This window comes from Dermacentor silvarum, chromosome 4 (assembly GCF_013339745.2).
Source record: "Dermacentor silvarum isolate Dsil-2018 chromosome 4, BIME_Dsil_1.4, whole genome shotgun sequence".
NCBI lineage: Eukaryota > Metazoa > Arthropoda > Arachnida > Ixodida > Ixodidae > Dermacentor > Dermacentor silvarum.
Window position 1 is genome coordinate 135667925 of NC_051157.2, and position 26777 is coordinate 135694701.

At 48.9% G+C, this 26777-nt stretch overlaps 2 protein-coding genes across 2 annotated transcripts in view; one reads left to right on the forward strand and one right to left on the reverse strand.

Annotated features, from left to right (window-relative positions):
* The window catches only part of LOC119448918 (MAM and LDL-receptor class A domain-containing protein 2), a 666053-nt gene that overhangs the window by 104323 nt on the left and 534953 nt on the right, over positions 1 to 26777 (reverse strand). The window lies entirely within an intron of this gene.
* LOC119450647 (MAM and LDL-receptor class A domain-containing protein 1) overlaps positions 1 to 26777 on the forward strand; it is a 464623-nt gene that overhangs the window by 65838 nt on the left and 372008 nt on the right. Inside the window, exons 14-16 of the mRNA XM_049666103.1 lie at positions 1122 to 1295; positions 2727 to 2825; positions 7433 to 7587. Coding sequence (XP_049522060.1) covers positions 1122 to 1295; positions 2727 to 2825; positions 7433 to 7587 — 428 coding nt within the window. The remainder of the gene's footprint in view (positions 1 to 1121; positions 1296 to 2726; positions 2826 to 7432; positions 7588 to 26777) is intronic.

The window sequence follows — 26777 nt, forward strand, 5'->3', positions numbered from 1 at the left end:
GCTTCATGTCCTATATTTAGGGGAAATTTCCATGAATATTTTGTACCTGCTTTTGAATAGAGAGAAGCAAGTGAAAGCTTCTTTTCAAGCGAAGCTTGCATTGCCTGACAAGTGTCGGTGCCGTTGTAGGTGTGACCGCAAAAAACCCTTCTCGCGCAAGTGAAGGAAAACGGCGGGAAAAGCTGAGAATAGACCGCTGGTGAAACACGTGAGGCGCATGCCCATAACACGTGACGGCAGCACCCTTTCAGGAGCGGGCGCGCGCCGGGGGAAGGGCAAGGGAAGGAAAGCGCCACATCGCGTTGCGTCGGGTCTCCTTTCCAGTGCACGCACGGCAAACGAATGGGAAGGCCACTCGTTGCTCGGTCGGCAGCGGTACAGGCCGCTTTCGACGAGAAACAAGGTCAACGTCGCCGGGAGCATGCTCGCGCTTTCCGTGCGGATCCAGCGTTCAAAGAAGCCCAAGCTAAGGCTCGGTTACAGTGGCAGGCAGCGGATCTTACGTTAAAAGCCCGTCTTACCGAAGGCCAGCGTCAACGAAGGGCAGCGAACCCCGAGGGAGCGCGACACCGAATGTTGAGGGTACGACAAGCTTCGCGTGCCCCCCTGTTCCTGGTAGGGGAAGGGCCGAAATTTTTTTCAAGAAAATAAGCAAAGCAGCACGGAATGTGGAGATTATTTTGGAACAAATATGATACTATATAAAAATGAAATAAAGGTTGTATTTTTATTTCACAGATGTCTGGCTGGCAGCGCCAACAATGTGGTTTGTGATGGCTGGTGGCATTTTGGTGTGCTTTTTTTTACTAGAGGACTGTTAAATATATTTGCTTGGTTGAGTTCTCTTTCTAAATAAATACTATATTGTTCTACTATATATACAGAGCAGGCCTTAGCCAAGCTCTTACACAATATAAATGTTCATAAGAACAGGGTGCAGAATACTGAAAGGCGTCACTATTTGTCGTTTAATTTTACATTATATTCTGGCACACCAAGCCCCAGCGCCAAATATAATGCAACATTGTAATCTGCCTAATTCATCACTACTGCATATTATCCACTCATGCTGCTTTATTTCATTATCTTCGTGAATTATATGTCCATAAATTTCCCTCAAGGGTCCTGCGCGTTTACAACGGACTTGTGCGGCTTGGAGAACGAGGACTCGGGCGCACGCTTCGGTTGGAACTGGACTACAGTGGAAGACGGCAAGAAGAAACAAGGCTTCCCTACCACCGACAGTCAATCAAATGTACAAGGAGCATATGCAGCGTATTCACTGCTTAACCCAGGTAAAGTACATTTCGCGCTTATCTTTCCATGCCAGCTTTGGTTTGGACTCTGTCTAACGATCACTAGAAAATACTGCGTTTGCAATTATGCAGTATTTCACTCATGATGTTTACCATCATTTCTAACAGTGTGCACAAGTTGTAGATATATATTTATGATAGATTATCCTACAATGTACCTTTATATCAAGTTGGTAACGGCCATCAGACTGTTATATACGGAGACGTATGTTATTTCATTCGCACCTACACAAATCAATTCTATTGCTCGGCAAATATCATCTACGGTGCCAATCTTATGCCTTCGCCATTAGCCTGTCTAGTACCTAGGCCTAACCTAAAAAAAGAAAAATTACTACTCTTCAAGTCAGAAATATTTCCTCTTTAAAGTCTTCGTTAGCTTCGCAATAGAAAAGTGGGCGATTGATAAAAGTTCATAGTCTGGCGCCAGCGCTTCTCGGCGCACATATCCTGTAACTTTCTTCGGTCCTTGTCCCGGTAGAGCTGCCACCATACTACAAATCTTCCTTAGATCTCCTCTGCGACGCCAATTTTCATTTATTTTGTGTTTGTAGTTTACCTACAATTACTATCGGAGCGTCTTGAATTAAAACAATTGCAGCTTTGTCATATTTGGCTCCATTTTGATGCCCGTGTTTTCTTGCAAAGAACCGTGTTGTTTTTCACTTGTTAACCACACCGAATACGTTACTTGAGATGTTACTTGAGAGCGCGAAATAGACGAATTTTCTTGCGCTGCGTAAACTGGTTCAAGTGGTTACGTGTAAATTTAATTCTCCGGTATGCTTGTAACTTCTGCTACATCCGTCCAACTGGACGGAAGAATAAATAAATGGTCACAGTAACACGCATTTGATCAGAAGAGACTAGGCGCTTACGCAAAAAGCAAATTGAGCGTGCACTGATGCCTCATCAAATTTTTCTCATCATCATCATCATCATCGACATAAACTATACGAATAATAGGTGTTTGTGTTGGCGCACGAAGGTGGCGTGGTGTCACTCATAGTACAGTGCCTAGAAGATACTAAGTATAATTCTATGCACTGTACTAATACGGTTGCACACTGATGAAGCACCATATTGCCGTTTTCTGTTGTTTTGAAGCCACGAATCACCAGCACCAGCTCACATTCTGGCGTTACTATCACCGTGCGTGCTGAATATATGCAGTGTGTCGAACTCTACAAGCAAGTGGCGTGCGCCATCAAAATGCAGTAGCCCACCTCACTCCCTGAAAGCCAGCGTACAAGTCCTGAACGAGGAATAAAGTCGGGCATAAAAAATAAAGTGCAAATTACATATGCATTTTATAGCGATTTTGATTTTAAGGTGTTTGTGTAAGTGTGACAAGGGAAAATGCGCTGTTTTAACATTATGCATTCGATTTTTCTTTTTTGGAAATCGCAGAAGTTCCACCTGACCAAATGAAGGGTTTGGCTACACCGCCGCTAGGACAAATCGCGCACTCCTGTATGGTGAATTTCTATGCTTACCTTCCGAGTAAACGTAAGTATGTGTCACGCCACATTATTTTCGCATGCGGAAGTTTTAAGCCATGCTGTAACTGAAGTGTACATACCAGAATTGTTCAAGCACCTTGAACGCTGCGCTTCAAGAAAGGAAACTAAAAATGTATAACAAGGGTTAACATCTACCTGCAGCAAGCATTGTTAGCCTTTTTGTGCCTTTCAAAAAGATATGTCTTAGTATCAAAGCTTCCATATCATTAATTGTACTGTGACTATCCTGTTAACGCCCTATTTTCGTGCACAATTGAGAAATTTAATACAGGGCAACTTTAAAATTTAGCGCTCACGTCTGAGTGAATGTTATACACATTTAAGCAAATCCTCCAAATCGTCGGGTGGAATATCTCCGAAACTTATATCTTTCACGATGGTTCTAGGTTATTTGTTTCTTTAGAAGCAGTGCTCCCACAAACCTTACGTAATATGAAGTTTGACTCCCTTAATGGTTTACATGATATATGAAGAAGTTCATAGCATTGCACTTTACTGTTTGACCTAAATACATCGACAGAAAACTCCGCGCATTCATCTACAGGCCGTGTTATTAATTTAAATATAGAAGAAGGTGACAAAATATCGTGTTAAACTGTACCGACCACGCTGCCATTGCACTGAAGGACCCTTCTCTTTCTATTGAATACAATACCGCCCACTATGCAGTACGTTTCTTTTAGTTCGAACAGATTTTACGCAAAACTGCATAAAGCTGATAGTGAAATTCGGCGTGTTCAGTGTATTACCTGAAGGGGCCAACATTACTTCCACGACCAATAATAATGACTAGGTAGGTTTTCCATGCCACGAAACAGACAAACTCAGCAATTCCCACGCAGCTCTAATGCAGCATGCCCCTTCACATGTCTTAGAAATTAGGACGCGCATTCCCGTTCACATGTCTAAGGACGCGCAAAAAAGAGGGGACACCACAAGGCGCTTTGTATCACCCCCTACTTTTCCTGCAATCGCGTAGCATCGATACCTGCACAATTTGCATTGCAGTTGCATATTATTTTATCAGGTGGCACGCCATGCAGCAGTTTCATAGGTAGCGGTACAAAGTATACACAGAAGTTTGAGGAAGAAAAAGCAGATTAAGGAGATGTATACAATAATGCAAGAATGAAAACCATGTATAGCATACATGATTTAATTAAGAATGGTAAGAGAGTATTTGTCACAGCCCCGTTTCGAAGGGGATGTTAATAAATCATCATCAGCAGCAGCATCATACCGTGCCATTTGTCAGACGATGTGAGATGAGCGCCGCGTAGCCCTAACTTTACATTACAGTGGCGCATTATTGCACCAGGTGGCACGTCATGTAGCATTTGCGTAGGCAGCGGGCAGAAGTTAGACAGAGAAATATTAAGGAAGATAAGAAGGAGAGGAGGGGAAGGAGGATGCGCATGCGCAGTACGGGTGTGGACGCCGCACAGCGGATGGATGGAGGGAGGGAGGGAGAGAGTGACATAGCCCCGACCTAAGCTGCTTCGCATATAAAAGAAAGACATCACGTGCGGCGCACACCCGCACTGGATAGGCTACACGCGTGATTACGTGACACGCGCGCGACCAATCAGGTTCGTTTGGTGTGTCGCGAGGCCCTAGAGACATGGAAGTAAAGCAGGTTGGCGTGCGCTCCTCCGGACTTACCTCGCCTCAGAAAAATTTCTGCGAACACATGGGAAGGCCACACGTGGTACGCTCTGCAAGGGAGCAAGCTGCGTTTGATGAAAGCCAGCGTGAACTCGCTCGGGAAAAGGCTCGTCGTGGAGGTGCCGATTCTAGCGTGAGGGCTTCCCGAGCCGAGGCCCGCCGTCAGCGACGATCGGAGAATCCCGAGGCGACGGCTTCCGAACGTTACCCTGACGAAGGTCAGATACACACACTAGCTTCGCTTACTCTCATTTTTCGACAGGGGAAGGGCTGGTGAATTATTTTTAGCGTTACAACGCCCGTGCAGGCTAGCGTATACAAGCTTCGCTTGCAAATGCGATTTTTAGAATGAAAAATATGAATAGCGGCTCCATAGACACTTTATTAAATCAAGTGGCTAGGGCATTGCCACTTGAACAAATCAAGTAGGCTAAGTGACCATTTCTCAACCCCCGTTTCAAAGGGGATACCAAAATCATCATATCATCATCATCGTCGTCGTCGTTTTCATCAGCAGCAGCAGCATCGTATCGTGTTAGTTCTCACGTTATGTGAGATGCGCGCCGCGTAGCGTCGATACGTACAAAATCGTCATTGCAGTTGCGTTGTATTCCACCGGGTGTCGACACGACATGCTGCAGTTGCATACAGTGTAGAAGTGAGACCCAGCGGTAGCGTAGACCTTTCTCGAGTGCTTGGATTTAAAATTGACGGAAGAATCAACCACTGAGCAGTCGAAATAAGCAAGAGATGTTTAGGGTATCGGTGGAAAAAATACAGCGAGGAAATTGATAAGACAGGGTCCGCTAGAGGCATAGGTACGCATACAAGGTGAATAGAGAAGTTCTGTGGAAAAAAAAAACGATTATGGGGATGTATACAAAAATGCTATAATGGCCAACATGTATATTAAAACTGACTAAATGAAGGAGGCTTGATTTGGAGGTTAGCAAGGAAGCTGGAGAGTAAGTTAAGAACAGCAGTAATAGCGATAGAACGAAAAATCTTAATCTAACGTTTAGAGACAGGAACAGGGCGGTGTGGATCAGAAATCAAACGGGGATAACCGATATTCTAATTGACATTAAGATAATAAAATGCGGCTGGGCAGGCAATTTATAGCGTAGGGTAAATAACCGAAGCAGTATTAGAGTTAGGGAATGGGTGCCAAGAGAAGGGAAGCGCAGTGGAGGACGGCAGAATACTAGGTGGGGTGATGAAATTGGGAAATTTCATCATCAGGGGTAACCGGAGGTCGCAGGGAGAGGCCTTCGCCCTGCAGTGGACATAAAATAGGCTGATGATGCCGATTAGCCATATCGCGACTCTTTGAGACAATTTTCAGAATTCATAGAGTAGGCCCATAACGCAAGTTTTCTTCATCGGATAGGTAATCTGGTTCTGGAGTAGTAGCATAGAGTACCCGTTTCAGGGGGTCGCGGAGCTGTTGGCTCAAACCCATACAAATTTGTGAATGTTTTTCTTATGTAATGTTGATTTACGAGCCTTAGAGCATTATATTACACGTGGTCATGATGTGACAACGAAGCAAGATGATAGTCATGCATATATTGAGTAGTGTTCCTTTTTTAACTACTTTCAAGAATGCTGTTGTCGCGCACGGAACACGCGGGAGCCAATGCTCGCGTCGTTTTTTTTTTAGCGTCTTCTCCCAAATCTTCGACACGCAGAAAGAACCTGAGAAATTAGGGAAAGCTAAAGACAGTTATTTACGAATTTTTTGAAACGTGTACAATTTTACATTCGAGTTTACGCATTTCTGCCTAAGTCACGTTTTTCTAGTTATATTTTTCCCTAATTAGCTTACGCAAGATTACAAAAAATCTCAGTTGGCGCAAGAAGGCTACTAAATATCCACTATTGCGGGCATCCTAGTATTTCATAGTTATTTTTTTTAAAGCTTGGCCCACAGCAGCTTGGAGAGAATGTATATAATGCAATTCATTGATGAGAACGATCAATTTGCAAAGTGAGAATTATTAAAAGGAAAATGAGACATCCACCCAAATGACGCAGTTGCTACAAAGGAAACCCATACGGGTTCCTGGAAAGAAAGCCTCGCAGTTGAATAAAAATTCGTCCTGGTCCGGGACTCGAACCCGGGACCACCGCCTTTCCGGGGCAGCCGCTCTACCATCTGAGCTAACCAGGCGGCTAGCAGATGGCAGGGCGAAGTCGAATTTGTCAACAACTTGAAGCAAAGGCGAGTGTTTGACGTAATAGACGTAATAATAATAATTGACGCAAGGGTTTTCCGTTCCATTGTAGCAATTGCTACATTTGGGTGGATGTCTCATTTTTCCCTTTAATTACCTCTCTCCACCTAGCGGGTTTCCGCTGAACTATTACGTCAGAATTATGTTTCAAGCCCAAAACCCAAAAGGCGAGGTTTGGTCAAATAGATGAACTGCCCATAATTTCCAAGCTAGCGGACCTGCCACACTTGCATCTTTATTAGACATTAGAGCCACAGTTTCTACTAGTAACGTTTTCAGAAAACTACAAGGCTTAGAATGTGACACGTGATATCACACAGAATAGCCGCACAATATAGCCCAGTGCATTTCTTGCAGCTTTCTTTCCTGTCAGCAAGGAATTAGTTTCACATGCTGTACTTGATATCAGATTATAAATGTCTTTATATTTCCTCTGGATACTCGAGCTGTCCGAAGCAGCGTTATCGCGAAAAATAAATATTATGGTCATCATCGCCACATGCAAGTTCATTTTGAGATTGCTTGTAGCCACAACTTGACACTATAATAATGAGCCTAAGGCAAATATCAGTAGATTCAATATATGTCTTCATTATGCACCACAAAAAATGAATATACAGCTAAGGTACAAAATAACATTTTCATTACGGAAGACTGCTTACACCAGCTGACTATAATTTTGTATTTGCAGCTACAGCATGGCTAATGTTCGGGGTGCGTCCGCCTCCGGCGAACAACAACCAGCAACGTTCATTGACGCTTCTTGGCGCAGTGAAAGGAACGCAAGTGAAAGGTCAATGGAGAAAGATCTTCACAAAAGTAGGAAATTGGGGCGCTGGAGCCAGGGTAAGTTGCATGCGGCGCCGCTTTTCAGGCAGTTCACTAAACGGCTGCGTGCTTCTTGTCGTCTGTAAGTCTAACTTTAAGTCTGACTCTTTACCAAAGAGTACCACTGACGGCTGGCTAAGACCGCTCTATGCACGTTTCTTTATGTGACGTGCTTATTTCTTTTGTGGCTTTGTATGTTGTGCGCGCTGAAATCTACAAAAAAATTAAGGCGTACCAACTCTCCCAACTTTCCGTTCTATTAAAGTTACTTCATCAATTATCAACCAATTTACCCAAGGACAAGGTATTGCAGAAGTAGTGGACCGCATTAGCGATGGCTTATCTTTTCGATTCGAATCGCAACGCGTCGTGACTATTTCACAACAAGACCTTCTGCTGATACTTGGGCCATGACCTATGCATTCTTGCATATAAAAGACCACAAAAGCCCTTCTGCAGTTCGTGAAGAATACTGGATTATACGAACTTTTGTGACAGCGGAGATTCTTCTGTGACTCTCTCTGCGAATGACTGATTCTACTATTTTTCTTTTCTCTTGTTATCTGTTCTTCCCCTTTACCCCTCCCTAAGCATAGGCTAGCCAATCGGGCACGTCCTTGGTTAACCTGCCTACCTTTGCCTCTTCGTTTCTCTCTCTCTCACTGCTGAAAACACATCTTCAAGGTTTTTGTCCCGCAGAGGGCCATGGGACATGCTACAGCGTGCACAACACAAACCCCAAACCCGAACCACTAAACATCACATGCGCATGACGTGAATTTATTGCCAAGAAGTCTTCCTGTCACACACAACGTGCGCATGAATGTGTCTCGTTAACTGATACGGAAAATATTGTGAGCTGTTGTCATGTTCATTGTATTGCGATAGCAATACACGGACACTCCAGGCGCATTTTTGCCGTTTGCGTTGGATGTCGGCGTCGCCATCGTCGTGATGTTCGGTATTCAGTCCAACGGCGATGACACCATCGCGGCGCGCCGTATGCAGTAGGCACGAGTGAAAGCGTGCGACGGGACTGACGATCGCGGCTCGCGCGCGCGAAGGAGGAAAGTGGGAAGGAAGCGCGCCGTCTTCCGTCGCGCGCTAGCTTTCAGGGTGAGGGGCGGTGTTGTACTCCCGCAGCAACTGCGTATACCGCGGCTGCGCGCGCCATATCTTGAAAGCGATCTGCGTTTAGGGCAGAGTCTAGGCGCTTCGACGGCACATACCTTTGTGTGCTTTGCGTTCTCGCTGATCAGATTGCGTTGGAGCCATAGACAGTATGAAGGTCACTTCGCTCGCTGCTTCACGGCAGAGTCGAAGTGCGCCGACGACTCATAGACCCCTGTGCATGCTGTGTTCTCGCCACTCAGTTTGAATTGAAGCGATAGACAGCGCGAAGGTCACTGCGCTCGCTGCTGTCGCGCGCTTCCTCACGCCAGCGTTTGGACAGCGAGTATCCGCGTCGATCGGGTGTGATGTGTGCATGTTAGCTGTTCGCGCTGACACAATGCGTGTTATTTCAGTTAATAAGCGAATGTTTGCAAGTTTGTATGGTCGACGGAACTGCTATAGTTACTTTCTATAGCTGTCTATTAATTAGCCATCGCAATCAATGATTTGCCTTTCGAGCGAGACTGTGACTGTTTAGGGAACGTTTTATAAAAACTAGTGCTAAAGGATTTTGTGCAGTTTACTGAAAAACAATTCTCTTCATATGTTCATGCAGATCTTTCGTTTTTGGCATATGTTAGTCCATTATCTCTCTCTCTTCTCTCTCTCTCTCTTTATATATATATATATATATATATATATATACATTGTTACGGAAGGATAGGAGGAAAGAAAACAAGAAGAAGATCGATAGACACTGGCTGCTGCGTGTTGTTGCTGCTCAGCTATCTTGACCGCACTAACTCTACTTTTGTATATATTGTAAATACATCCAGTCTATACTCCCAACATCCCTGTAACATATTGGTGAGAGGTGCTGGGTACCAAGGCTGGAAACGGAGCTCCGCAGTGGACGTCGCATCCCCGTCCCCACTATGACTGACGGTGAGCACGCAGGATCAACGTCGTTGCCGCCTCCAACGTCAACGGCAACGTCGCCAGCTACGTCGTCCCCATCGGTTGTGGTTGTACAAGTCAAGGATCCCGGAACTTTCTGTGGGACCGATGGCGCCGATGTTGAAGAGTGCCTGGCCATGTACGAACGCGTGAGTGGAGTCAACAGATGGGACCCTACGCTTATGCTAGCTAACGTGTTGTTGTACCTAAGAGGCACGGCAAAGGTCTGGTACTAAACCACGAAGAGGAGCTGACCAGCTGGCACCAATGCAAAGAGAAGCTAAAAGAGTTGTTTGGCCAACCAGCCGGCCGTAAGATTGCCGCAAAGCAGGAACTCGCCTCCCGTGCCCAATCCCCCACAGAGTCCTATGTTTCGTATATCCAGGACGTGCTGGCGCTTTGTCGTAAAGCCGATCACGACATGACGCCCGCAGCTTTCTGTTCGGGTTGCCCTGGCCCCTCTTTCAGTTCCCCTCGTTCAAGCCATCGTTCGCCAGGAACTTGAAAGCATTGGTTTACATTCTGTCTGTGCTGTCACCAACCCCAGAGCCAACGAACGCGCTCCTACTCCATTTGACCCACCACGACGCTTCCAGGCTGTTTCACATGGTGCGATTTTGCACTGCGATTTTCGCAGCTGCGATTTTCGCAGATGCGAAATTCGCAACGGCCATTTCACATGGTGCGATGTCAACAATGCGATTATGCGACGCCCAGAGTTGCTTGCTGGCAGATTTTGTCGCACACGCCGCATAAATGCGTTTAATGTAATGAAAAAGACGTGCGCGTTATAATATGATTGACCTCTCTTTATTAGGACCAAATAATACGTGCGTTTTGTAATTTAAAAACGCTTCAAAGTTTAGTTTGTTTTGGAGTGCGCAACAGCGGTTTGTGAAGTTCAATACGAGGAGAAATGGCGGACGTAAACAGCTGTTCGCAGGTGGTCGTTCAGCGTTGTGTGCTGTCTCGTGTGTGTTTTACGCCTGTGTCGTTCTACCTGCGGTTAAACAAGTTACAAGAGGACCTATCAACAAGCCCCTATAGCTGTTGTCATCGCATATGCAGTATTCGGAATTCGGCTGCAGCGGAGTCGTCATGTCAACGCAGAGACCCTCGCGCTACCCGTGATCAACGTCAGCTTCTGAAAACGGTGACAGAATAGTTACACTCGGCTTTCTTGAGCGTTCGACTCGCGTAGGCAACGACGTATTCTTGGCATCCTGGTGTTTTTGAGCCAATACCGCACCAAGGCCAACACCACTGGCGTCAGTATGGATCTCCGTAGGCGCATTAGGGTCAAAGTGACGGAGTATTGGTGGCGACGTGAGTAAGCGCCGTAGCATTCGAAAAGATTCGTCGCATTCTGTTGACCAAGCAGACAGGCCGTTAGAGGCGGTCAGAAGGTTGGTAAGAGGCGCGATGATGGTAGCAAAGTCGCGCACAAATCGACGAAAATACGAGCACAGCCCAATGAAACTTCTAAGTGTTTTCAAGGAATTGGGCTTGGGATATTCGGCTACGGCACGGAGCTTCGCGGGGTCCGGAAGAACTCCCTCCTTGCAGACGACGTGGCCTAGTATCGTCAACTGGCGTGCAGCAAAGTGGCACTTCTTTATGTTAAGTTGAAGGCCAGCAGAGGTAGCGCAGCCGCGCAGCCGCGTAGCCACACGGCTAACATTAAAATACCTTGTTAGGAGTACATTTGTTTGTTTAATAACAAAATCGAACGCTAAAATTTTGTATTCATAGTGGCAAGTGTAAAGTAAGAAGCTATCGAAACTATCCGCTAATAGCATACATGTGCTAAAGGTGCTTGCGCATATTATCTTAAAAGAGGCTGAAAACCCCGGATAACCAAAACATGCGCAGCTGGAGCAGGTGCTATGATTCCTTTCCTGGAAATGAAAGCCAGCATCCCAGTCTGTTAAGCTAGTCATTGTACTTAACCTATATTAGACCAATGTTAGAGCATGCTAACTGGAGCCATTTCAAACTGGGTTATTTGACCAAAATAAGAAAGTGCAAGGAAAGCGTCAAGGTACAATCTAATCTGGTATTCCCGAACCGATTGTATTAGCAAAACTTTATGCCTCCCTGAATTGCCTGCATTAACCCAATGCTGAAAACAGGGGAAGCTGATTCCCTTTCTTGCTGCTGAAAAGCTGCTAGAATCTCAATAACAGACCACTTATGTTCTGAGAGAAAGTGAGGGGCACTGACAATATCTCTAATCTTTTGTATGAGCCTTCACCTTGAACGAAAATGGAATAAAAATATTTACCTTTGCAAGCCTCAGAATCCAAACATTCTCAAAATTTTGAGGAGCCACATTAAATTTTTGAGATACAGACAATAAAAAGTGTGCCTAAGTACAAGTGCACACTGAACACACTTGAGTGGTTGAGTGGCCAGCTGCGAATGCAAAAGCGTCCATAGCTGCTACCTCGAGGTAACTGCTAGGTTGCACGTGTGTTTCTCCTATAGCCCATGTACCTGGCAAGGGGAATGGTTATACGTAGTCCCTGTGCTTTTTCTTTTTTTTTTCAATAGGTGGTGGCTAGCTGATTCCATCTGTTTATGTATTTATCATTTGTGTCCATCTTATGTGCATGTGTTTGTGTCATGTTCTGATTGTTATACGTGCAGTGATGCAAGCATCTTTTTTTATTATATTGCACTACAGTCATTTATTAAACTTTGCGTTGAAATGTACAAAATGTGGCCACCCAGTAATGACTAGGACAGCCAGCAGGATTGGCAAAAAATATGATGCAGACAAAATGCACTTGCTTGAATCGACATGAGACGAAGCTTTCACGCAACGGTCAGTTGAACTCTAGAAAACTAACTGCAGTGTTTACAGTTGTCCTTATTTCACCCGATGCAACACGTACTCACAGCCAATGTTTGCTTATTCACCGCACAGGTCACATAATGTAATGTATACATAGCACGGTGAACTCACTCAAACGTCGACGTCGATAATGTTTTGCGGCGAAATAGATGGAGGCCTTGGGCAGTTCGACGCGCATGCAGCTCTTGCCTCCGGAACTGCAGCGATCAGTTTCCCTCCTCCGTAGGAGGTCGGCGACGCATGGGTGATAGGGAGCGTCGTCGCGGAGATAGGGACCGGCGGTTAGCATAGGCTGGCTGATCGTCAGGGACGTACCTTGGTGGCGACCGGGCAGACGAAGGAACAGACCTGCCCATGACGTCAAATGGCGAAGGTGGACATCGGCGACAGTGGCGGGCGACGTGTCCAGCGACACCACAGGCGAAGCAGATGGGCCTATTGTCTGGCGTTCGCCACGCGTCGGGGCGGCGGAGGAACGGAGCCGACGGTCTCGCGAAGGCGAGCGGCGCAGCATTCGCGGTCGTCGGCCAGGCATTGGTCGGCATCGCAGGTCGAGCATACGGCGCAGGATGTTGAGGGGGCCGAGCCGCGACGGAAGCGTAGGTAAGTGGCGCAGTGACGGGTGGTTGGTGAGTCACAGGCGGGAGGGCCTCAGCTACCTGGGTCCGAATGACGTGTTGAAGGTCCGGAGCCAAAGACTGCGAAGACTCGTGCGTGAGAGGCAGCAATGAAAGCTGACGCGCTACCTCTTCCCGGATAAAGTCCTTGATAGTAGAGAGCAGCGGCTGGTGATCGGCAGAGGGGGCAGCTAGCTGCAAGCTCGATAGTGTGTCTGGCGTCATGAGGGCTTGGCGGGCGATCGTGCGCTGCCTACGCAACTCGTCAAAGCTTTGACACAAGGAGACGAGTGCCGCGACCGTGGTGGGATTTCTCGCGAGCAGCATCTGAAAAGCGTCGTCCTCGATGCCCTTCAGTATGTGCTTGATTTTCTCGCCCTCTGTCATGGTAGGGTTCACACGGTTGCAGAGATTCAGCACATCCTCGATGTAGCCCGTGTAATTCTCCCCTGGATGTTGCGCACGTTCACGCAAGCGCTGCTCAGCGCGAAGCTTGCGGGCCGTAGGCCGACCAAAGACGTCCGAAATGGAAGTCTTAAAAACGGACCAAGTGGGTATGTCGGTCTCGTGGTGGCGATACCACAGTTGCGCGATGTCCGCGAGATAAAACATGACGTGACTCAACTTCGATGAATCGTCCCATTTGTTATTGGCGCTGACCCGCTCGTATGTCGACAACCAGTCTTCAACGTCGGAGTCACCGGAGCCGTTGAAGATGGGCGGATCCCGCTCACGGTACACGGCGCTGCAGGTGGCAGGCGCTGCCGAAGGGTCAGTCTGAGTCGAGGTGTCGTTGACCATCATGGGTGCAGGAACCGAAGGGAGCGTCCGGGAGCGGAGTTCCAGGTTGGTGCGGGGGACCCACGCAGCCTCCACCAAATGCAACGTGATTTATTCACGTGTAAACGTCAATGAATTCGATAAACGTCAGGCGAACGTCAAGAAGCGGCGAGGCGACCAGCAGTCAAAATCCGGGCAAGCGCAAGCTCGGGGCGCGTGGTTAGCACTAACACTGTGGCTTGCTTGCTGACTGCTTCGTCGTCGTCTTGTCTGTCTTCTTCATTACAATATATATATATATATATATATATATATATATTGTTACGGAAGGATAGGAGGAAAGAAAACAAGAAGAAGATCGATAGACACTGGCTGCTGCGTGTTGTTGCTGCTCAGCTATCTTGACCGCACTAACTCTACTTTTGTATATATTGTAAATACATCCAGTCTATACTCCCAACATCCCTGTAACATATTGGTGAGAGGTGCTGGGTACCAAGGCTGGAAACGGAGCTCCGCAGTGGACGTCGCATCCCCGTCCCCACTATGACTGACGGTGAGCACGCAGGATCAACGTCGTTGTCGCCTCCAACGTCAACGCCACCGTCGCCAGCTACGTCGTCGTCCCCATCGGTTGTGGTTGTACAAGCCAAGGATCCCGGAACTTTCTGTGGGACCGATGGCGCCGACGTTGAAGAGTGGCTGGCTATGTACGAACGCGTGAGTGGAGACAACAGATGGGACCCTACGCTTATGCTAGCTAACGTGTTGTTGTACCTAAGAGGCACGGCAAAGGTGTGATACGAAATCCACGAAGAGAAACTGACCAGCTGGTACCAATGCAAAGAGAAGTTAAAAGAGTTGTTTCGCCAACCAGCCGGCCGTAAAATTGCCGCAAAGCAGGAATTCGCCTCCCGTGCCCAATCCCCCACAGAGTCCTATGTTTCGTATATCCAGGACGTGCTGGCGCTTTGTCGTAAAGCCGATCACGACATGACGCCCGCAGCTTTCTGTTCGGGTTGCCCTGGCCCCTCTTTCAGTTCCCCTCGTTCAAGCCATCGTTCGCCAGGAACTTGAAAGCATTGGTTTACATTCTGTCTGTGCTGTCACCAACCCCAGAGCCAACGAACGCGCTCCTACTCCATTTGACCCACCACGACGCTTCCCTCCGCGTTATCGCAACCAGACTGAGTGCAGAACTGAGGACGACCAGCCGATATGTTTCACCTGTCGCCGTATTGGTCATGGCGCCCGATACTGTCGCAACTCGTGGCCGTCAACACCTCGCACGCCGACCAACCTGAACCGTTTTGATGGAAATTCCCACCGTGTTTCGCCCTCCGCCGAGTCTAAAAGTGCCGACAACTCTGCCAGGAACACGTGGTACAGTCGCTTACCATCGCCTCGCGGACACCAGTCTCGTTCACCGCAAACACGTCGCCCATCTTCCCGTTCGTCGCAGCCACGTCGCCTTTCGTCCCCTGTGGCTTTTGACCGCGTTCCTTCGGAAAACTAAGCACTGGAGCCCTCGGAGGTGTTGCTGAATTGACAACTACTGCAGCAAATCCTCTGTCTGTGCCCACAAAGAGAAGTATAATTGACGTCAAAGTAGACGGCGTACCTGTCCAAGCACTCGTCGACACTGGAGCCCACATATCTGTGATGAGTGCTAGCCTACGTAGACGTTTAAAGAAGGTCCTCACCCCAGCAGCTGCACAAGTGCTTCGTGTGGCCGACGGTGGCGTGCTGGTTGTTGTCGAAATGAGTGCTGTGGGTTTAAGTATAGCTGGCCGCCCTACTTCTGTTCTCTTTGCTGTGATCGACAACTGCCCTCACGACGTTTTCCTTGGGTTGGACTTTTTATCCAACCATTATGCTCTCATCGACTGCGCAACCGGCGTCCTTCAGTTGGAACTGCCTCAACTCGCCGATGCTCCAAGCACCGCGCCACTGCGCCTGTGCTCGCTTCAAGATGTGCGTCTGTCACCCGAGGCAGTCACTTACGTCGCTTTGACCGCACAGCCACAGGTTCCTGACGGTGAATATGTGCTTCGCCCCATCGTCGACGTGCTTTTGAACCGAAACGTTGCTGTTCCGCATACGCTGATCACGGTTACGAATAATGACGTCGTTCTCCCGCTTCTGAACTTCAGCCTGTGCCCTCAAGTGCTTCTGGCCAGGATGTTCTTGGCCAGCATTTCTAGTACGTCCGAATTTGACATTGAGAGTATGGATGCCGAGAGTGGATTATTAGCACCAGTTGCAGCTCACAGCTCTGGTTCTTTCACGGATGACTTCGCCAAAATTATTGCACCTCACCTCACCTCTGCTCAGGCCAAGGACCTCCGTCTCCTTCTCGAATCGTACAGTGACATCTTTGATTTCGGCGACCGCCCTTTCGGCCAAAAATCTGTTTTTCACCACCGTATAAACACTGGAGACATGAATCCTATTCGTCGGCGTCCCTATCGTACATCACATGCTGAACGTAGAGTAATCCAATCAGAAGTAGACAAAATGCTCCGCAAACGGGTCATCGAACCATCAGCCAGTCCTTGGGCTTCGCCAGTCGTCCTCGTGAAGAAAAAGGATGGTACCCGGCGTTTTTGCGTCGACTATCGCCATTTAAACAAGATCACGCGAAAAGACGTCTACCCATTACCACGCATCGATGACGCCTTGGACTGCTTACACGGAGCTACATACTTCTCGTCCATTGATCTTCGATCCGGCTACTGGCAGATTTCTGTTCATGAAATAGATCGCGAGAAGACTGCCTTCATAACACCTGATGGTTTATATCAGTTCAAAGTAATGCCCTTTGGCCTATGCAATGCTCCTGTGACATTTGAACGAATGATGGACTCTCTTCTGCGAGGCTACAAACGGACCACCTGTCTTTGCTATTTTGGCGGCGTTATTGTTTTTTCTCCCACGTTCAGCAGCCACCTTACGCGACTCGCTGCAATTCTTGCGGTCTTCCGAAAAGCCGGCCTTCAGCTGAACTCCACGAAATGTCAATTCGGGCGCCGTCAGATTACCGTATTGGCACATCTCGTTAACGCAACCGGTGCACAACCAGATCAGGATAAAGTTCGCGCCGTTCGCAGTTTCCCTGTGCCTTGTTCTGCTTCTGACGTGCGCTGCTTCGTCGGCCTGTGTTCTTACTTTCGGTGTTCCGTCAAAACCTTCGCCGACGTTGCTCGCCCCTTAGACAGATCTTCTCCAGAAGAACACCCCTTTCTCATGGGGCCCAGAGCAGGCTCACGCGTTCGCCGCTCTGATCGATTTTCTAAACACCCCTCCCATACTTGCCCACTTTGATCCATCTGCACCGACCGAAGTCCACACTCACGCCAGCGGCCACGGCACCGGTGCTGTTCTCGCCCAGCAGCAGAATGGTACCGAGTGCGTGATAGCTTACGCCAGCCGCCTGCTGTCACCTTCTGAGAGGAATTACTCCATCACCGAGCGTGAGTGCTTGGCTTTAGTGTGGGCTGTCGCCAAGTTCCGGCCATATTTGTACGGCCGCACGTTTTCGGTCATTACCGACCATCATGCCCTCTGCTGGTTGTCTTCCCTCCGGCACCCGACAGGACGGCTTGGTCGCTGGGCGTTGCGGCTCCAGGAAGTTTCTTTTATTGTCATCTACAAGTCTGGATGTCTGCACAAGGACGCTGACTGTCTCTCTCGTCATCCCGTGGATCCTCCTGATCCTGTTGCACATGATCCGGAGACCTGCGTGTTGGCTTTCACTGACATGTGCGACATGCGCGCTGAACAACATCGCGACGAGTCCTTGCAGGCCACCATCGCCGGGTGCAATCTAGCAGCACCGATGGCTCGTGCCGCATGTTCGTGCTGCACGACGGCATCCTCTACCGCCGCAATATCAACCCTGAGGGCCCTGAGTTTCTCCTTGTGCTTCCTCGTCATCTACGATCCGTCGTTCTCGAACAACTTCACGATGCACCAACGGCGGGACACCTTGGAGTTTTGCGCACATACGACCGCGTACGACGCCGGTTCTTCTGGTCGGGACTCTACCGCTCTGTGCGTCGTTATGTCGCAACTTGCAAGTTGTGTCAGCGCCGGAAAAAACCTCCCCTGCCACCTGTTGGACGACTCCATCCAATTGAAGTTCCCTCTGAACCTTTCTATCGTGTAGGCCTTGACCTGCTTGGCCCTTTTCCGACGACGACTAGAGGGAATGAGTGGATCGCCGTCGCTGCCGATTACGCGACACGCTACGCGATAACCAAGGCGTTGTCGACTAGTTGCGCAACTGACGTCGCAGATTTTCTCCTCCATGACGTCATCCTCCACCACGGTGCACCTCGACAGTTACTTACCGACCGCGGCCGCTCGTTCTTGTCTCGAGTTGTTGACGACCTCCTCCGTTCTTGTGCCACAGAGCATAGGCTATCCACCGCCTACCACCCACAAACGAACAGTCTTACGGAACGTCTCAACCGAACACTGACAGAGATGATGTCGATGTACGTCTCCAATGATCACTGCGACTAGGACGCCACGCTGGCCTACGTGACATTCGCGTATAACTCGTCCAGACATGACACCGCAGGATATTCACCCTTTTATGTTTTGTATGGTCGCGACCCTACATTGCCATTTGACACCATCCTACCTCCTCTGCCACGTGTTACAACGGAGTACGCTCATGAAGTCATCGATCACGCTCACATGGTGCGTCAAGTCGCCCGATCTTGTGTATTGGCATCGCAGGATATACAAAAAGAGCGGTACGATCACCGCCATCGCGATGTTAATTTCGCCCCAGGTGCTTGGGTGCTCCTCTGGTCACCATGTCGTCGTGTCGGTCTCGCCCGGAAGCTTCCCTCTCGCTACACAGGGTGTTATGAAGTCCTACGTCAAGTTAACGACGTCAATTACGAGATCTCGCCGTTAGGGCCCATTGACACTTGCGACTAGGCGAGGTCGCGCGACCAAGTTAGTCGCAAAGCGACCAGTCGCAAGTAGTCGCAAATGGTCACTTTTCTCGAAATGCGACCGTCTCGGGCCACTCGCTCACTGCTCGATTTTTCAGTCGCGCGACCGCAGTCGCAGAACAGCTGAACCAATCAGGACGTCCGTATACGCTGACGCTTATATTACGCCGCGATGACATTTCAAGCAGACGTGAACGGCACATCGTGAGACATTTCGGTTTAGCGACTAGTCCGTCGCATTTGTCAGTGTGAACATCGTTCTTCTTGAGTAGCTTTCTGGTCGCCAGTTGCAATCGGTCGCGCGACCTCGCCTAGTCGCAAGTTGAATGGGCCCTTACAGTTTCATCCCTCCTCAAGCCTGACGCCAGTTGACATCGTGCACGTTTCGCAGTTGAAGCCATACTTCGCTCTTGCAGTGCTTTGCCTGACATGCGTTGAGACGGCGCTTCAGCACCCGGGGGTCCTGTTACGGAAGCATAGGAGGAAAGAAAAGAAGAAGATCGAGAGACACTGGCTGCTGCGTGTTGTTGCTCGTCAGCTATCTTGACCGCAATAACTCTACTTGTGTATATATTGTAAATACATCCACTCTATACTCCCAACATCCCCGTGACAATATATATATATATATATATATATATATATATATATATAGAAGAAGTTTGGTCAGAGTGTTGTCAGTGACTTCGCGTTGGTACAAGTTATTCTACAAGGCCATATCTTGCAATATTCACGCAGTGTCTTTCTTGGTACAACTCTCTTCGTGCTGATTGAGACAGAAGTTTACATGCGAGCCGTGCATCGTACGGAATTAGAGCCCATAATATTCTATAGTGCATTCGAAAGCGAATGTCCACGTCAGTTCTCTGTTACAAAAATAATAGCGTATACACATCTGGGCTCAGTCAAAGACTGCACTAAACAGCTCCACTCCTATCTACCTTGTCATATGGCCTATCATATATCGCCGTACAGCCTAACAATCGTTTCTATAAGCATTGGCTCAGATTTGCATTCGCTCGAATGCCACTGTGTTAATGCAGTAACGTTCACCTCGTCATTAACCCGAAAGCGTTCAGATGCATCCACAAAGTGGCGCTTCGGATTATCTGCGACCTATTGAAATTTGAGGTTCGTAAGGTTGTCAGATGCATGAGCCAGGAACAAGGCATTCCATTATCTACAGCATAATGGCGGAACATAAAAGAAAGTCTCAACGGCCATGAATTTTCCTGCAGGGAGGGGACTTCGGTTTGAACGGAGGCATGCTTTGTATTTAAGTTTAAGGTACATTTGAGCTCTCAGAGGAGCACCCAGGAACTCTTTACTTTACGGGATTGCATCATAAAGCTGTAAAGCCATGGCTAATTAATGCAGTTCCGTACCACATGATTCATGCCAAAAAATACACGATTCATGCCCCCCAAAATTTGTCATTTCACCAAAATGTCCAGTGATGTTTTCATCACAAAAGCACTTTTCTGTTTTTTCATGCTACTTACGAGCGACGTATTAAACGCATATTGGCATTTATAACAGGTGTGTTACGACGGAACTTCATCTGCAGATTATGCAAATAGCGGCGGTTTGTCACAGCCATGCAGTTGCTCTTTGGAATGCGAGGAATGGCGAACAATTGTTTTTTTTTATTTATTGTCGTTCCGGACGTGTACGAGCGACGATTTCACGTGAGGGTGACAAGATAGCCCGAATCCTAGTTCATAACCTCTATGAGTAACAATAAAATGATGACAAATCCTTATCTCGGTGAAATGGGGAACTTTGAATTTATTCTGTCGGATGGATGGTAGGCACGACACACAAACCACCGAACTAACTACCTCAGTTTTTGCCCTGTATTCATTGAGATTGGCGAAGCATGCAAGCGTCAATGTTACTGCGTAGCTGCATTTCTAGCTGATAGCTACATAGACGAAGCACCGCGCGAGACAAAAGATGATGATGAGTCGTATGTACAGATGACGACGACGATATGCCCAAAATGCGCTCACACTAACTTCCCCCCTTTCAGGAAAGCGGTCAGCAAGACCGCAAGCTAGAAAGGGTAGGTACGGCGAATGTAGGGTTTCAGGCGAGATACGTGAACGATTTCTGCAGTGCGGCGGCGGTGGTCAGTAGCTGAGCTGACAAGAGTGACGCGGTCGTTAACGGCCGAAGTTGTTTGCAAAACGGTGTAGGGGCCGAGATATCTGTGGATAAACTTTTCACAGGGGCCCGGTGCGCGAACAGGTGTCCACAAAAGAACTTAGTCGCCTGGGCGGAACGAAGTAACGCGACGCGTCGCATCATAGCGAATTTTCTTTTGTCCTGAATGGTAGCGGTGTTGGCGCGGGCAATTTCACGGCAGCGGGCGATGCGAGCAGCAAATTCCTCAGGAAGAGACGCGCATGGAGCAGCAGGTGCTGAAAGGAGTGTAGTGTCCAAGACGAAAGACGGCACACGACCGTACACAAGGAAGAAGGGGCCGTAATTGGTTGTACGTTGGACGGCAGTATTATACGCAAACGTCACGAAAGGTAGGATGGTATCCCAGTTGGTGTGATCGGGTCGAACATACATTGACATCATGTCGGACAAAGTTCGATGAAAACGCTCTGTAAGACCATTTGTTTGCGGATGGTACGTTGATGTGGTCTTATGGGTGGTGTCAGAGGCCTTGAGGACTTCACGAAGGACGTGCGATAGGAACGTCTTGCCACGGTCACTCAGGAGGACACGAGGTGCGCCGTGGCGCAAAACGATACCGTGCACGAAAAACTCGGCGACTTCGGAGGCCGTACCAGAGCGAAGAGCCGCTGTCTCAGCGTACCGCGTTAGATGATTCACTGCGGTAACGATCCAGCGGTGACCAGCGGGCGTGAGTGGGAGGGGTCCGTACAAATCTGCCCACAATTTCGGAGGGGGTGGACGGGCATGGTAAAGGCTGCAGAGGACCGGCTGGAAGGGATGTCGAGCGCTTTCTGTGTTGGCATGACGCGCAGAGCCAACGTATTTGGCGACTGAGGTGGAAAGGCCCGGCCAAAAACAACGCGTTTTGATGCGGTCGTAGGTCGTATGAAAGCCCAAGTGGCCAGCCGTCGCATCATCGTGAAATGCTTCCAATACTTGAAGTCGAAGTGAGCGAGGTATTACTGGCGCCCATCGGTTACCGGAAGGATGGTAGATTGATCGAAATAACGCTCCACCTTGAAGCTTAAAACGTGAAAGTTGTCGTCTTAAGCGACTGTTGGGGGGTCGTGCCAAGCCAGTAAGTCGGTCGATCAGCGTACGGCAGTATGGGTCAGTACGTTGGAGTGAGACGAGGTCAGTAGACGGAAGAAAGTCAACTGAGGCAACCGACTGTCCCGGGCTACAGGGCGTGTGCTGAGACGTGTGACTAGATGGTGACGTGCAGACCGAAGGTGAAGCATGGGCGTTTAGGGGACAGCGGGCAGCACGACAAAGCGTCGGCATCTTGACGTTGTTTGCCGCACCTATACGTGACAGTGAAGTCATATTCCTGCAAGCGCAGTATCCAACGGCCGAGGCATCCAGACAAGTTTTTCAGGGACGACAACCAACAAAGAGCATGATGGTCGGTCACAACTGTGAAATGGCGACCGTAGAGATAGGGTCGAAATTTTTGTATTGACCACACGATGGCGATGCATTCCTGTTCTGTAATCGTGTAGTTACGCTCAGCAGGAGAAAGAGCACGACTTGCATAAGCCACGACTTGCTCTTCAGACTTCTGATTCCGCTGCAGCAGGACAGCAGCAATTCCATGCCCACTGGCATCAGTGTGCAGAATAGTAGGGGCGGTTGCATCGAAATGACGGAGCACGGGCCCTGACGTGAGAAGTCGTTTGAGGGTCTGGAAGGCGGCTTCAGAGTCGTCCGACCACACAAAGGACGTGCTCGAAGTAAGAAGTTTATGTAGAGGAGCGGCGATGGTGGCGAAGTCACGAACAAAGCGGCGGAAGTAGGACGCCAGTCCTAGAAAGCTGCGGAGTTCTTTAAGTGTGGTTGGTGGCGGAAATTGCAGCACTGCAGCGATTTTATCGGGATCAGGCTCGATGCCATGCTTACTGACGACGTGGCCCAATACTTTAATGCTTCGGCTTGCAAAGCGACACTTTTTAGTATTGAGTTGGAGACCAGCCTTTGCGAGACACGTGAGAACTTGGTCTAGACGTTGTAGATGCTGGGAGAAACTCGACGAAAAGATGACAATGTCGTCCAAGTAACAAAGACAGGTCTTCCATTTTAAGTCACGGAGTACTGTATCTATCATACGTTCAAACGTAGCTGGTGCATTGCACAGTCCAAAAGGCATAACGTTAAATTCGAAAAGTCCAGCAGGTGTAACAAACGCAGTCTTTTCTTTATCTGGCTCATGCATTGGAATCTGCCAATATCCGGAGCGCAAGTCGAGGCTCGAGAAGTACTCGGCACCTTGTAAGGTATCCAAAGCATCGTCGATACGAGGCATTGGATAAACATCCTTACGGGTAATATTGTTTAGCGCCCTATAATCTATGCAAAAGCGCACAGAACCATCATTTTTTAACAGGAACAACAGGAGAAGACCAAGGGCTTGCTGAAGGCCTTATAATGTTGTGTGTCAGCATGTCGTTTACTTGTTCTTCTACAACTTTTCTCTCCGAAGGTGACACAGGGTACGGGCGACGGCGAATGATGCGAGAGCCGTCTGTTTCAATGCGATGAGTAGTTACAGTTGTCTGACCCAGGCCTCGCGAAGAAACGTCAAAACAAGCTTCATGCTTCATTAAAATGGCGAGGAGTGCATTCGTCTGGGCAGGATTGAGATCTGCACTCAATGTGGCCTTAATAGCACTAGTGTGACCTGGTGCGGGCGTACAATGCGCGGAAGATGTGGCAGGCGAAACACTGACGACACGTACCGGCGCAGCGTCGGCGAGCTTGGCGACAGTAGACCCTTTCGTCAGTAGTAGTGGCTCAGGAGTCGTATTAAAGGCTGTGAGGCTGGCATAGCCACTCGATAACCGGACCAAGCAAGAAGCGATCGCGAGTCCTCGATAAATGCAGCGCTGAGAAGGTACAACCAATGCGTCTCCGTCGACAATGTCTGATGACTCAACGGTAAGAATACGTTCTTCGTCTGGTGGGATAATAAAATCCGCTGCTGCAATGAGGTTGGGACACCGGAAATCGAAAACGGGATAAGTCTCGGTGTCGCTGATGAGAATCCTTGGGTCGGCGCACGAAATTAATGCAGAAGCAGCGGAGAGGAAGTCCCATCCTAATATCATCTGGTGAGCGCACGTCGAAAGCACCGCAAGTTGCACATGATGACGAATACCGTCTATCAGAACGCGAGCTGTGCACTGTCCGGCAGGAAAGATGGGAACGTCATTGGTACCACATAGGACCGGACCAACATACGGCGTTCGCACTTTTCGCAGACGAAAGCACAGTTCACTATGTATAACAGAAATAGCGGCTCCGGTATCTACAAGGGCGTCGACAGAAACACCCTCCACACAAACGGAGAACAAATTGGCGGGGCGAGCCGGAGGAATGGAGATAGTCCGACACGATGCAGTTTCTCCTCCAAAAACAGCAGCCTCTAGTTTTCCGAACGGGTGTCCACAACATGGGAAGCAGCACGCAAGGGCGATGAGGAACGGCGGTAAGGTGAAGGAGAGCGACGCCGGGGCGAGCGGGATGCTCGAGCCAGGTCCTGGGAAGGTGAAGGAGAGCCACCAGAAGAGGTTTTGTACGGTCCGGGAACGTAGGAATCCAACCCTGGTGTCCTGTCTCGCTCAAAGGTGGCGTAGCCTCGCCTTTCACCTGGGTGACGCCCGGGAACGTAGGAGTCAAACCTATAGGAGCGCTGCCCCGCTCACAGGTAGCATAGCCCCCCCTTTCATCCTGCTGACGCCGACGGCAGTACGATAAATGTGGCCGCGAATACCGCAGTAGAAACAAACCGGGCGCGACGACCACCACGGAGAGTAGTACGGCTGTGCAGGAGTATTCGGTGCCAGGGAAGCTAGGGGGTCGCGGTAACCTTCGGCAGGTGGAGACTGAACGGCAGAAGGAGGCCGGGAGGCAATTTCGGCATAACTTGGACGACATGGTCCTGTAGACTTGTCCATTTGGGCGTTTGTCATCGACGCCAGTTCGTCCTTGATGATGTCACGCAGTCCAGAAGGAGCGGGGCGAACGGTCGCAAGCGTCGCAGGTCCCGAAAGATGTCCGTGAAGTTCCTCCCTGATGAGCGTGCGTATCAGGGCTCGCAACTCAGCATCACCATTAAGACGAGGGTCGCAAGAGGCGCGTGGCAGGCGCATAGACTGGAGCGTGGCTAGACGTTGGCATGCTGTGATAATATCACCAACGCAGTTTGGGCTCTGCATGACGAGAGCATTAAAGGCGACTGTGTTGATGCCCTTCAGTATGTGGCGAACGCGGTCAGCTTCCGCCATGTCACTCTGTGCGCGGCGGCAGAGAGCGAGGACGTACGTCCTCAATGTATGATGTATAGGACTCGTCCTGTTCTTGTATGCGGGTTGCCAACCTCTGTTTCGCGATTTCGGAGCGTCCAGACGACATGCCGAATATCTGGCGAAATTGCTGGGTGAATGATGGCCAATCGGAAAAGTCACTTTCGTGGTTAAAAAACCACGTCTTCGCAACTACGGTTAGGTAAAAAGAGACATACCGCAACTTGTGCGTGTCGTCCCAATGGTTGACGTCGCTTGCTATGTTGTAGTGATCGAGCCAATCTTCCACGTCATCGCCGCGGAGGCCTACAAAGACGGGAGGATCGCGGTGTTTGGTGTTCACCGTCCAGGTAGGCCCAGCTGGCTGAGCAGTGGTAGTATAGCAGCACTGGTGGATGGGTTGGTTTCTGCCATCACCGTGGTAGGCGAGAGCAAATGACGACCGGACCGGAGCTCCAGAGGAATCGGGAAAGTAAGAGGACGTGGGAATCGGAAGCACACTCCACCACTTGTGAGACGTTGACCGATGCGATGCCTTCATTTCCGAGCAGCCGCTCGAAGCACAGACGAAGCACCACGCGAGACAAAAGATGATGATGAGTCGTATGTACAGATGACGACGACGATATGCACAAACAGCGCTCACACAAGGTGATGAGTCGTTTGTACAGATGACGACGACAATATGCCCAAAATGCGCTCACAATATATATATATATATATACAGGGTGTCCCAGCTATCACGCAGCACGATTTATAAATAGAGGAACGGCGTCACACGAAGCAAACCTAGTTCGTATTGTTTCCAGTACAGTGGAGTAGCCGCCTGTAATTTTGTTACTGAGAATCAATTAGGTAATTGTAATTAATCATCTAACTCGAGAAGTACTGTCCTAATTATCAAAGTGTCAATGAGAAAGTTGTAGAGCACCCTGAAAAACTCCCGATACAGCTTTCTGTTGCTCAATACGTGCTACATAACTGTGTTTTTCTGGGCGTGAAAGAAGCCCGAGAATACATGCGAAGTGCCTCGAGCGGCCAGTCGCGCGGCAATTCTGCGTGTATTCGCGAGCTTCTTTCACACCCAGAAAAACACATTTATGTAGCACGTATTGAGCAACAGAAAGCTGTATCGGGAGTTTTTCAGGGTGCTCTACAACTTTCTCATTGACACTTTCATAATTAGGACAGTACTTCTCGAGTTAGATAATAATTTACAATTACCTAATTAAATCTCAGTAACGAAAAAATTACTGGTGGCTACTCCACTGTACTTGAAACGATACGCATTAGGTTTGTTTCGCGTAACGCCGTTCCTCTTTTTTAAAATAGTGCTGCGTGATAGCAGGACACCCTGTATATCTTCTAGTAACTATATTGTGCAATAAAAACTGGATATATGTTATACTTTGTCCAAGCCTTA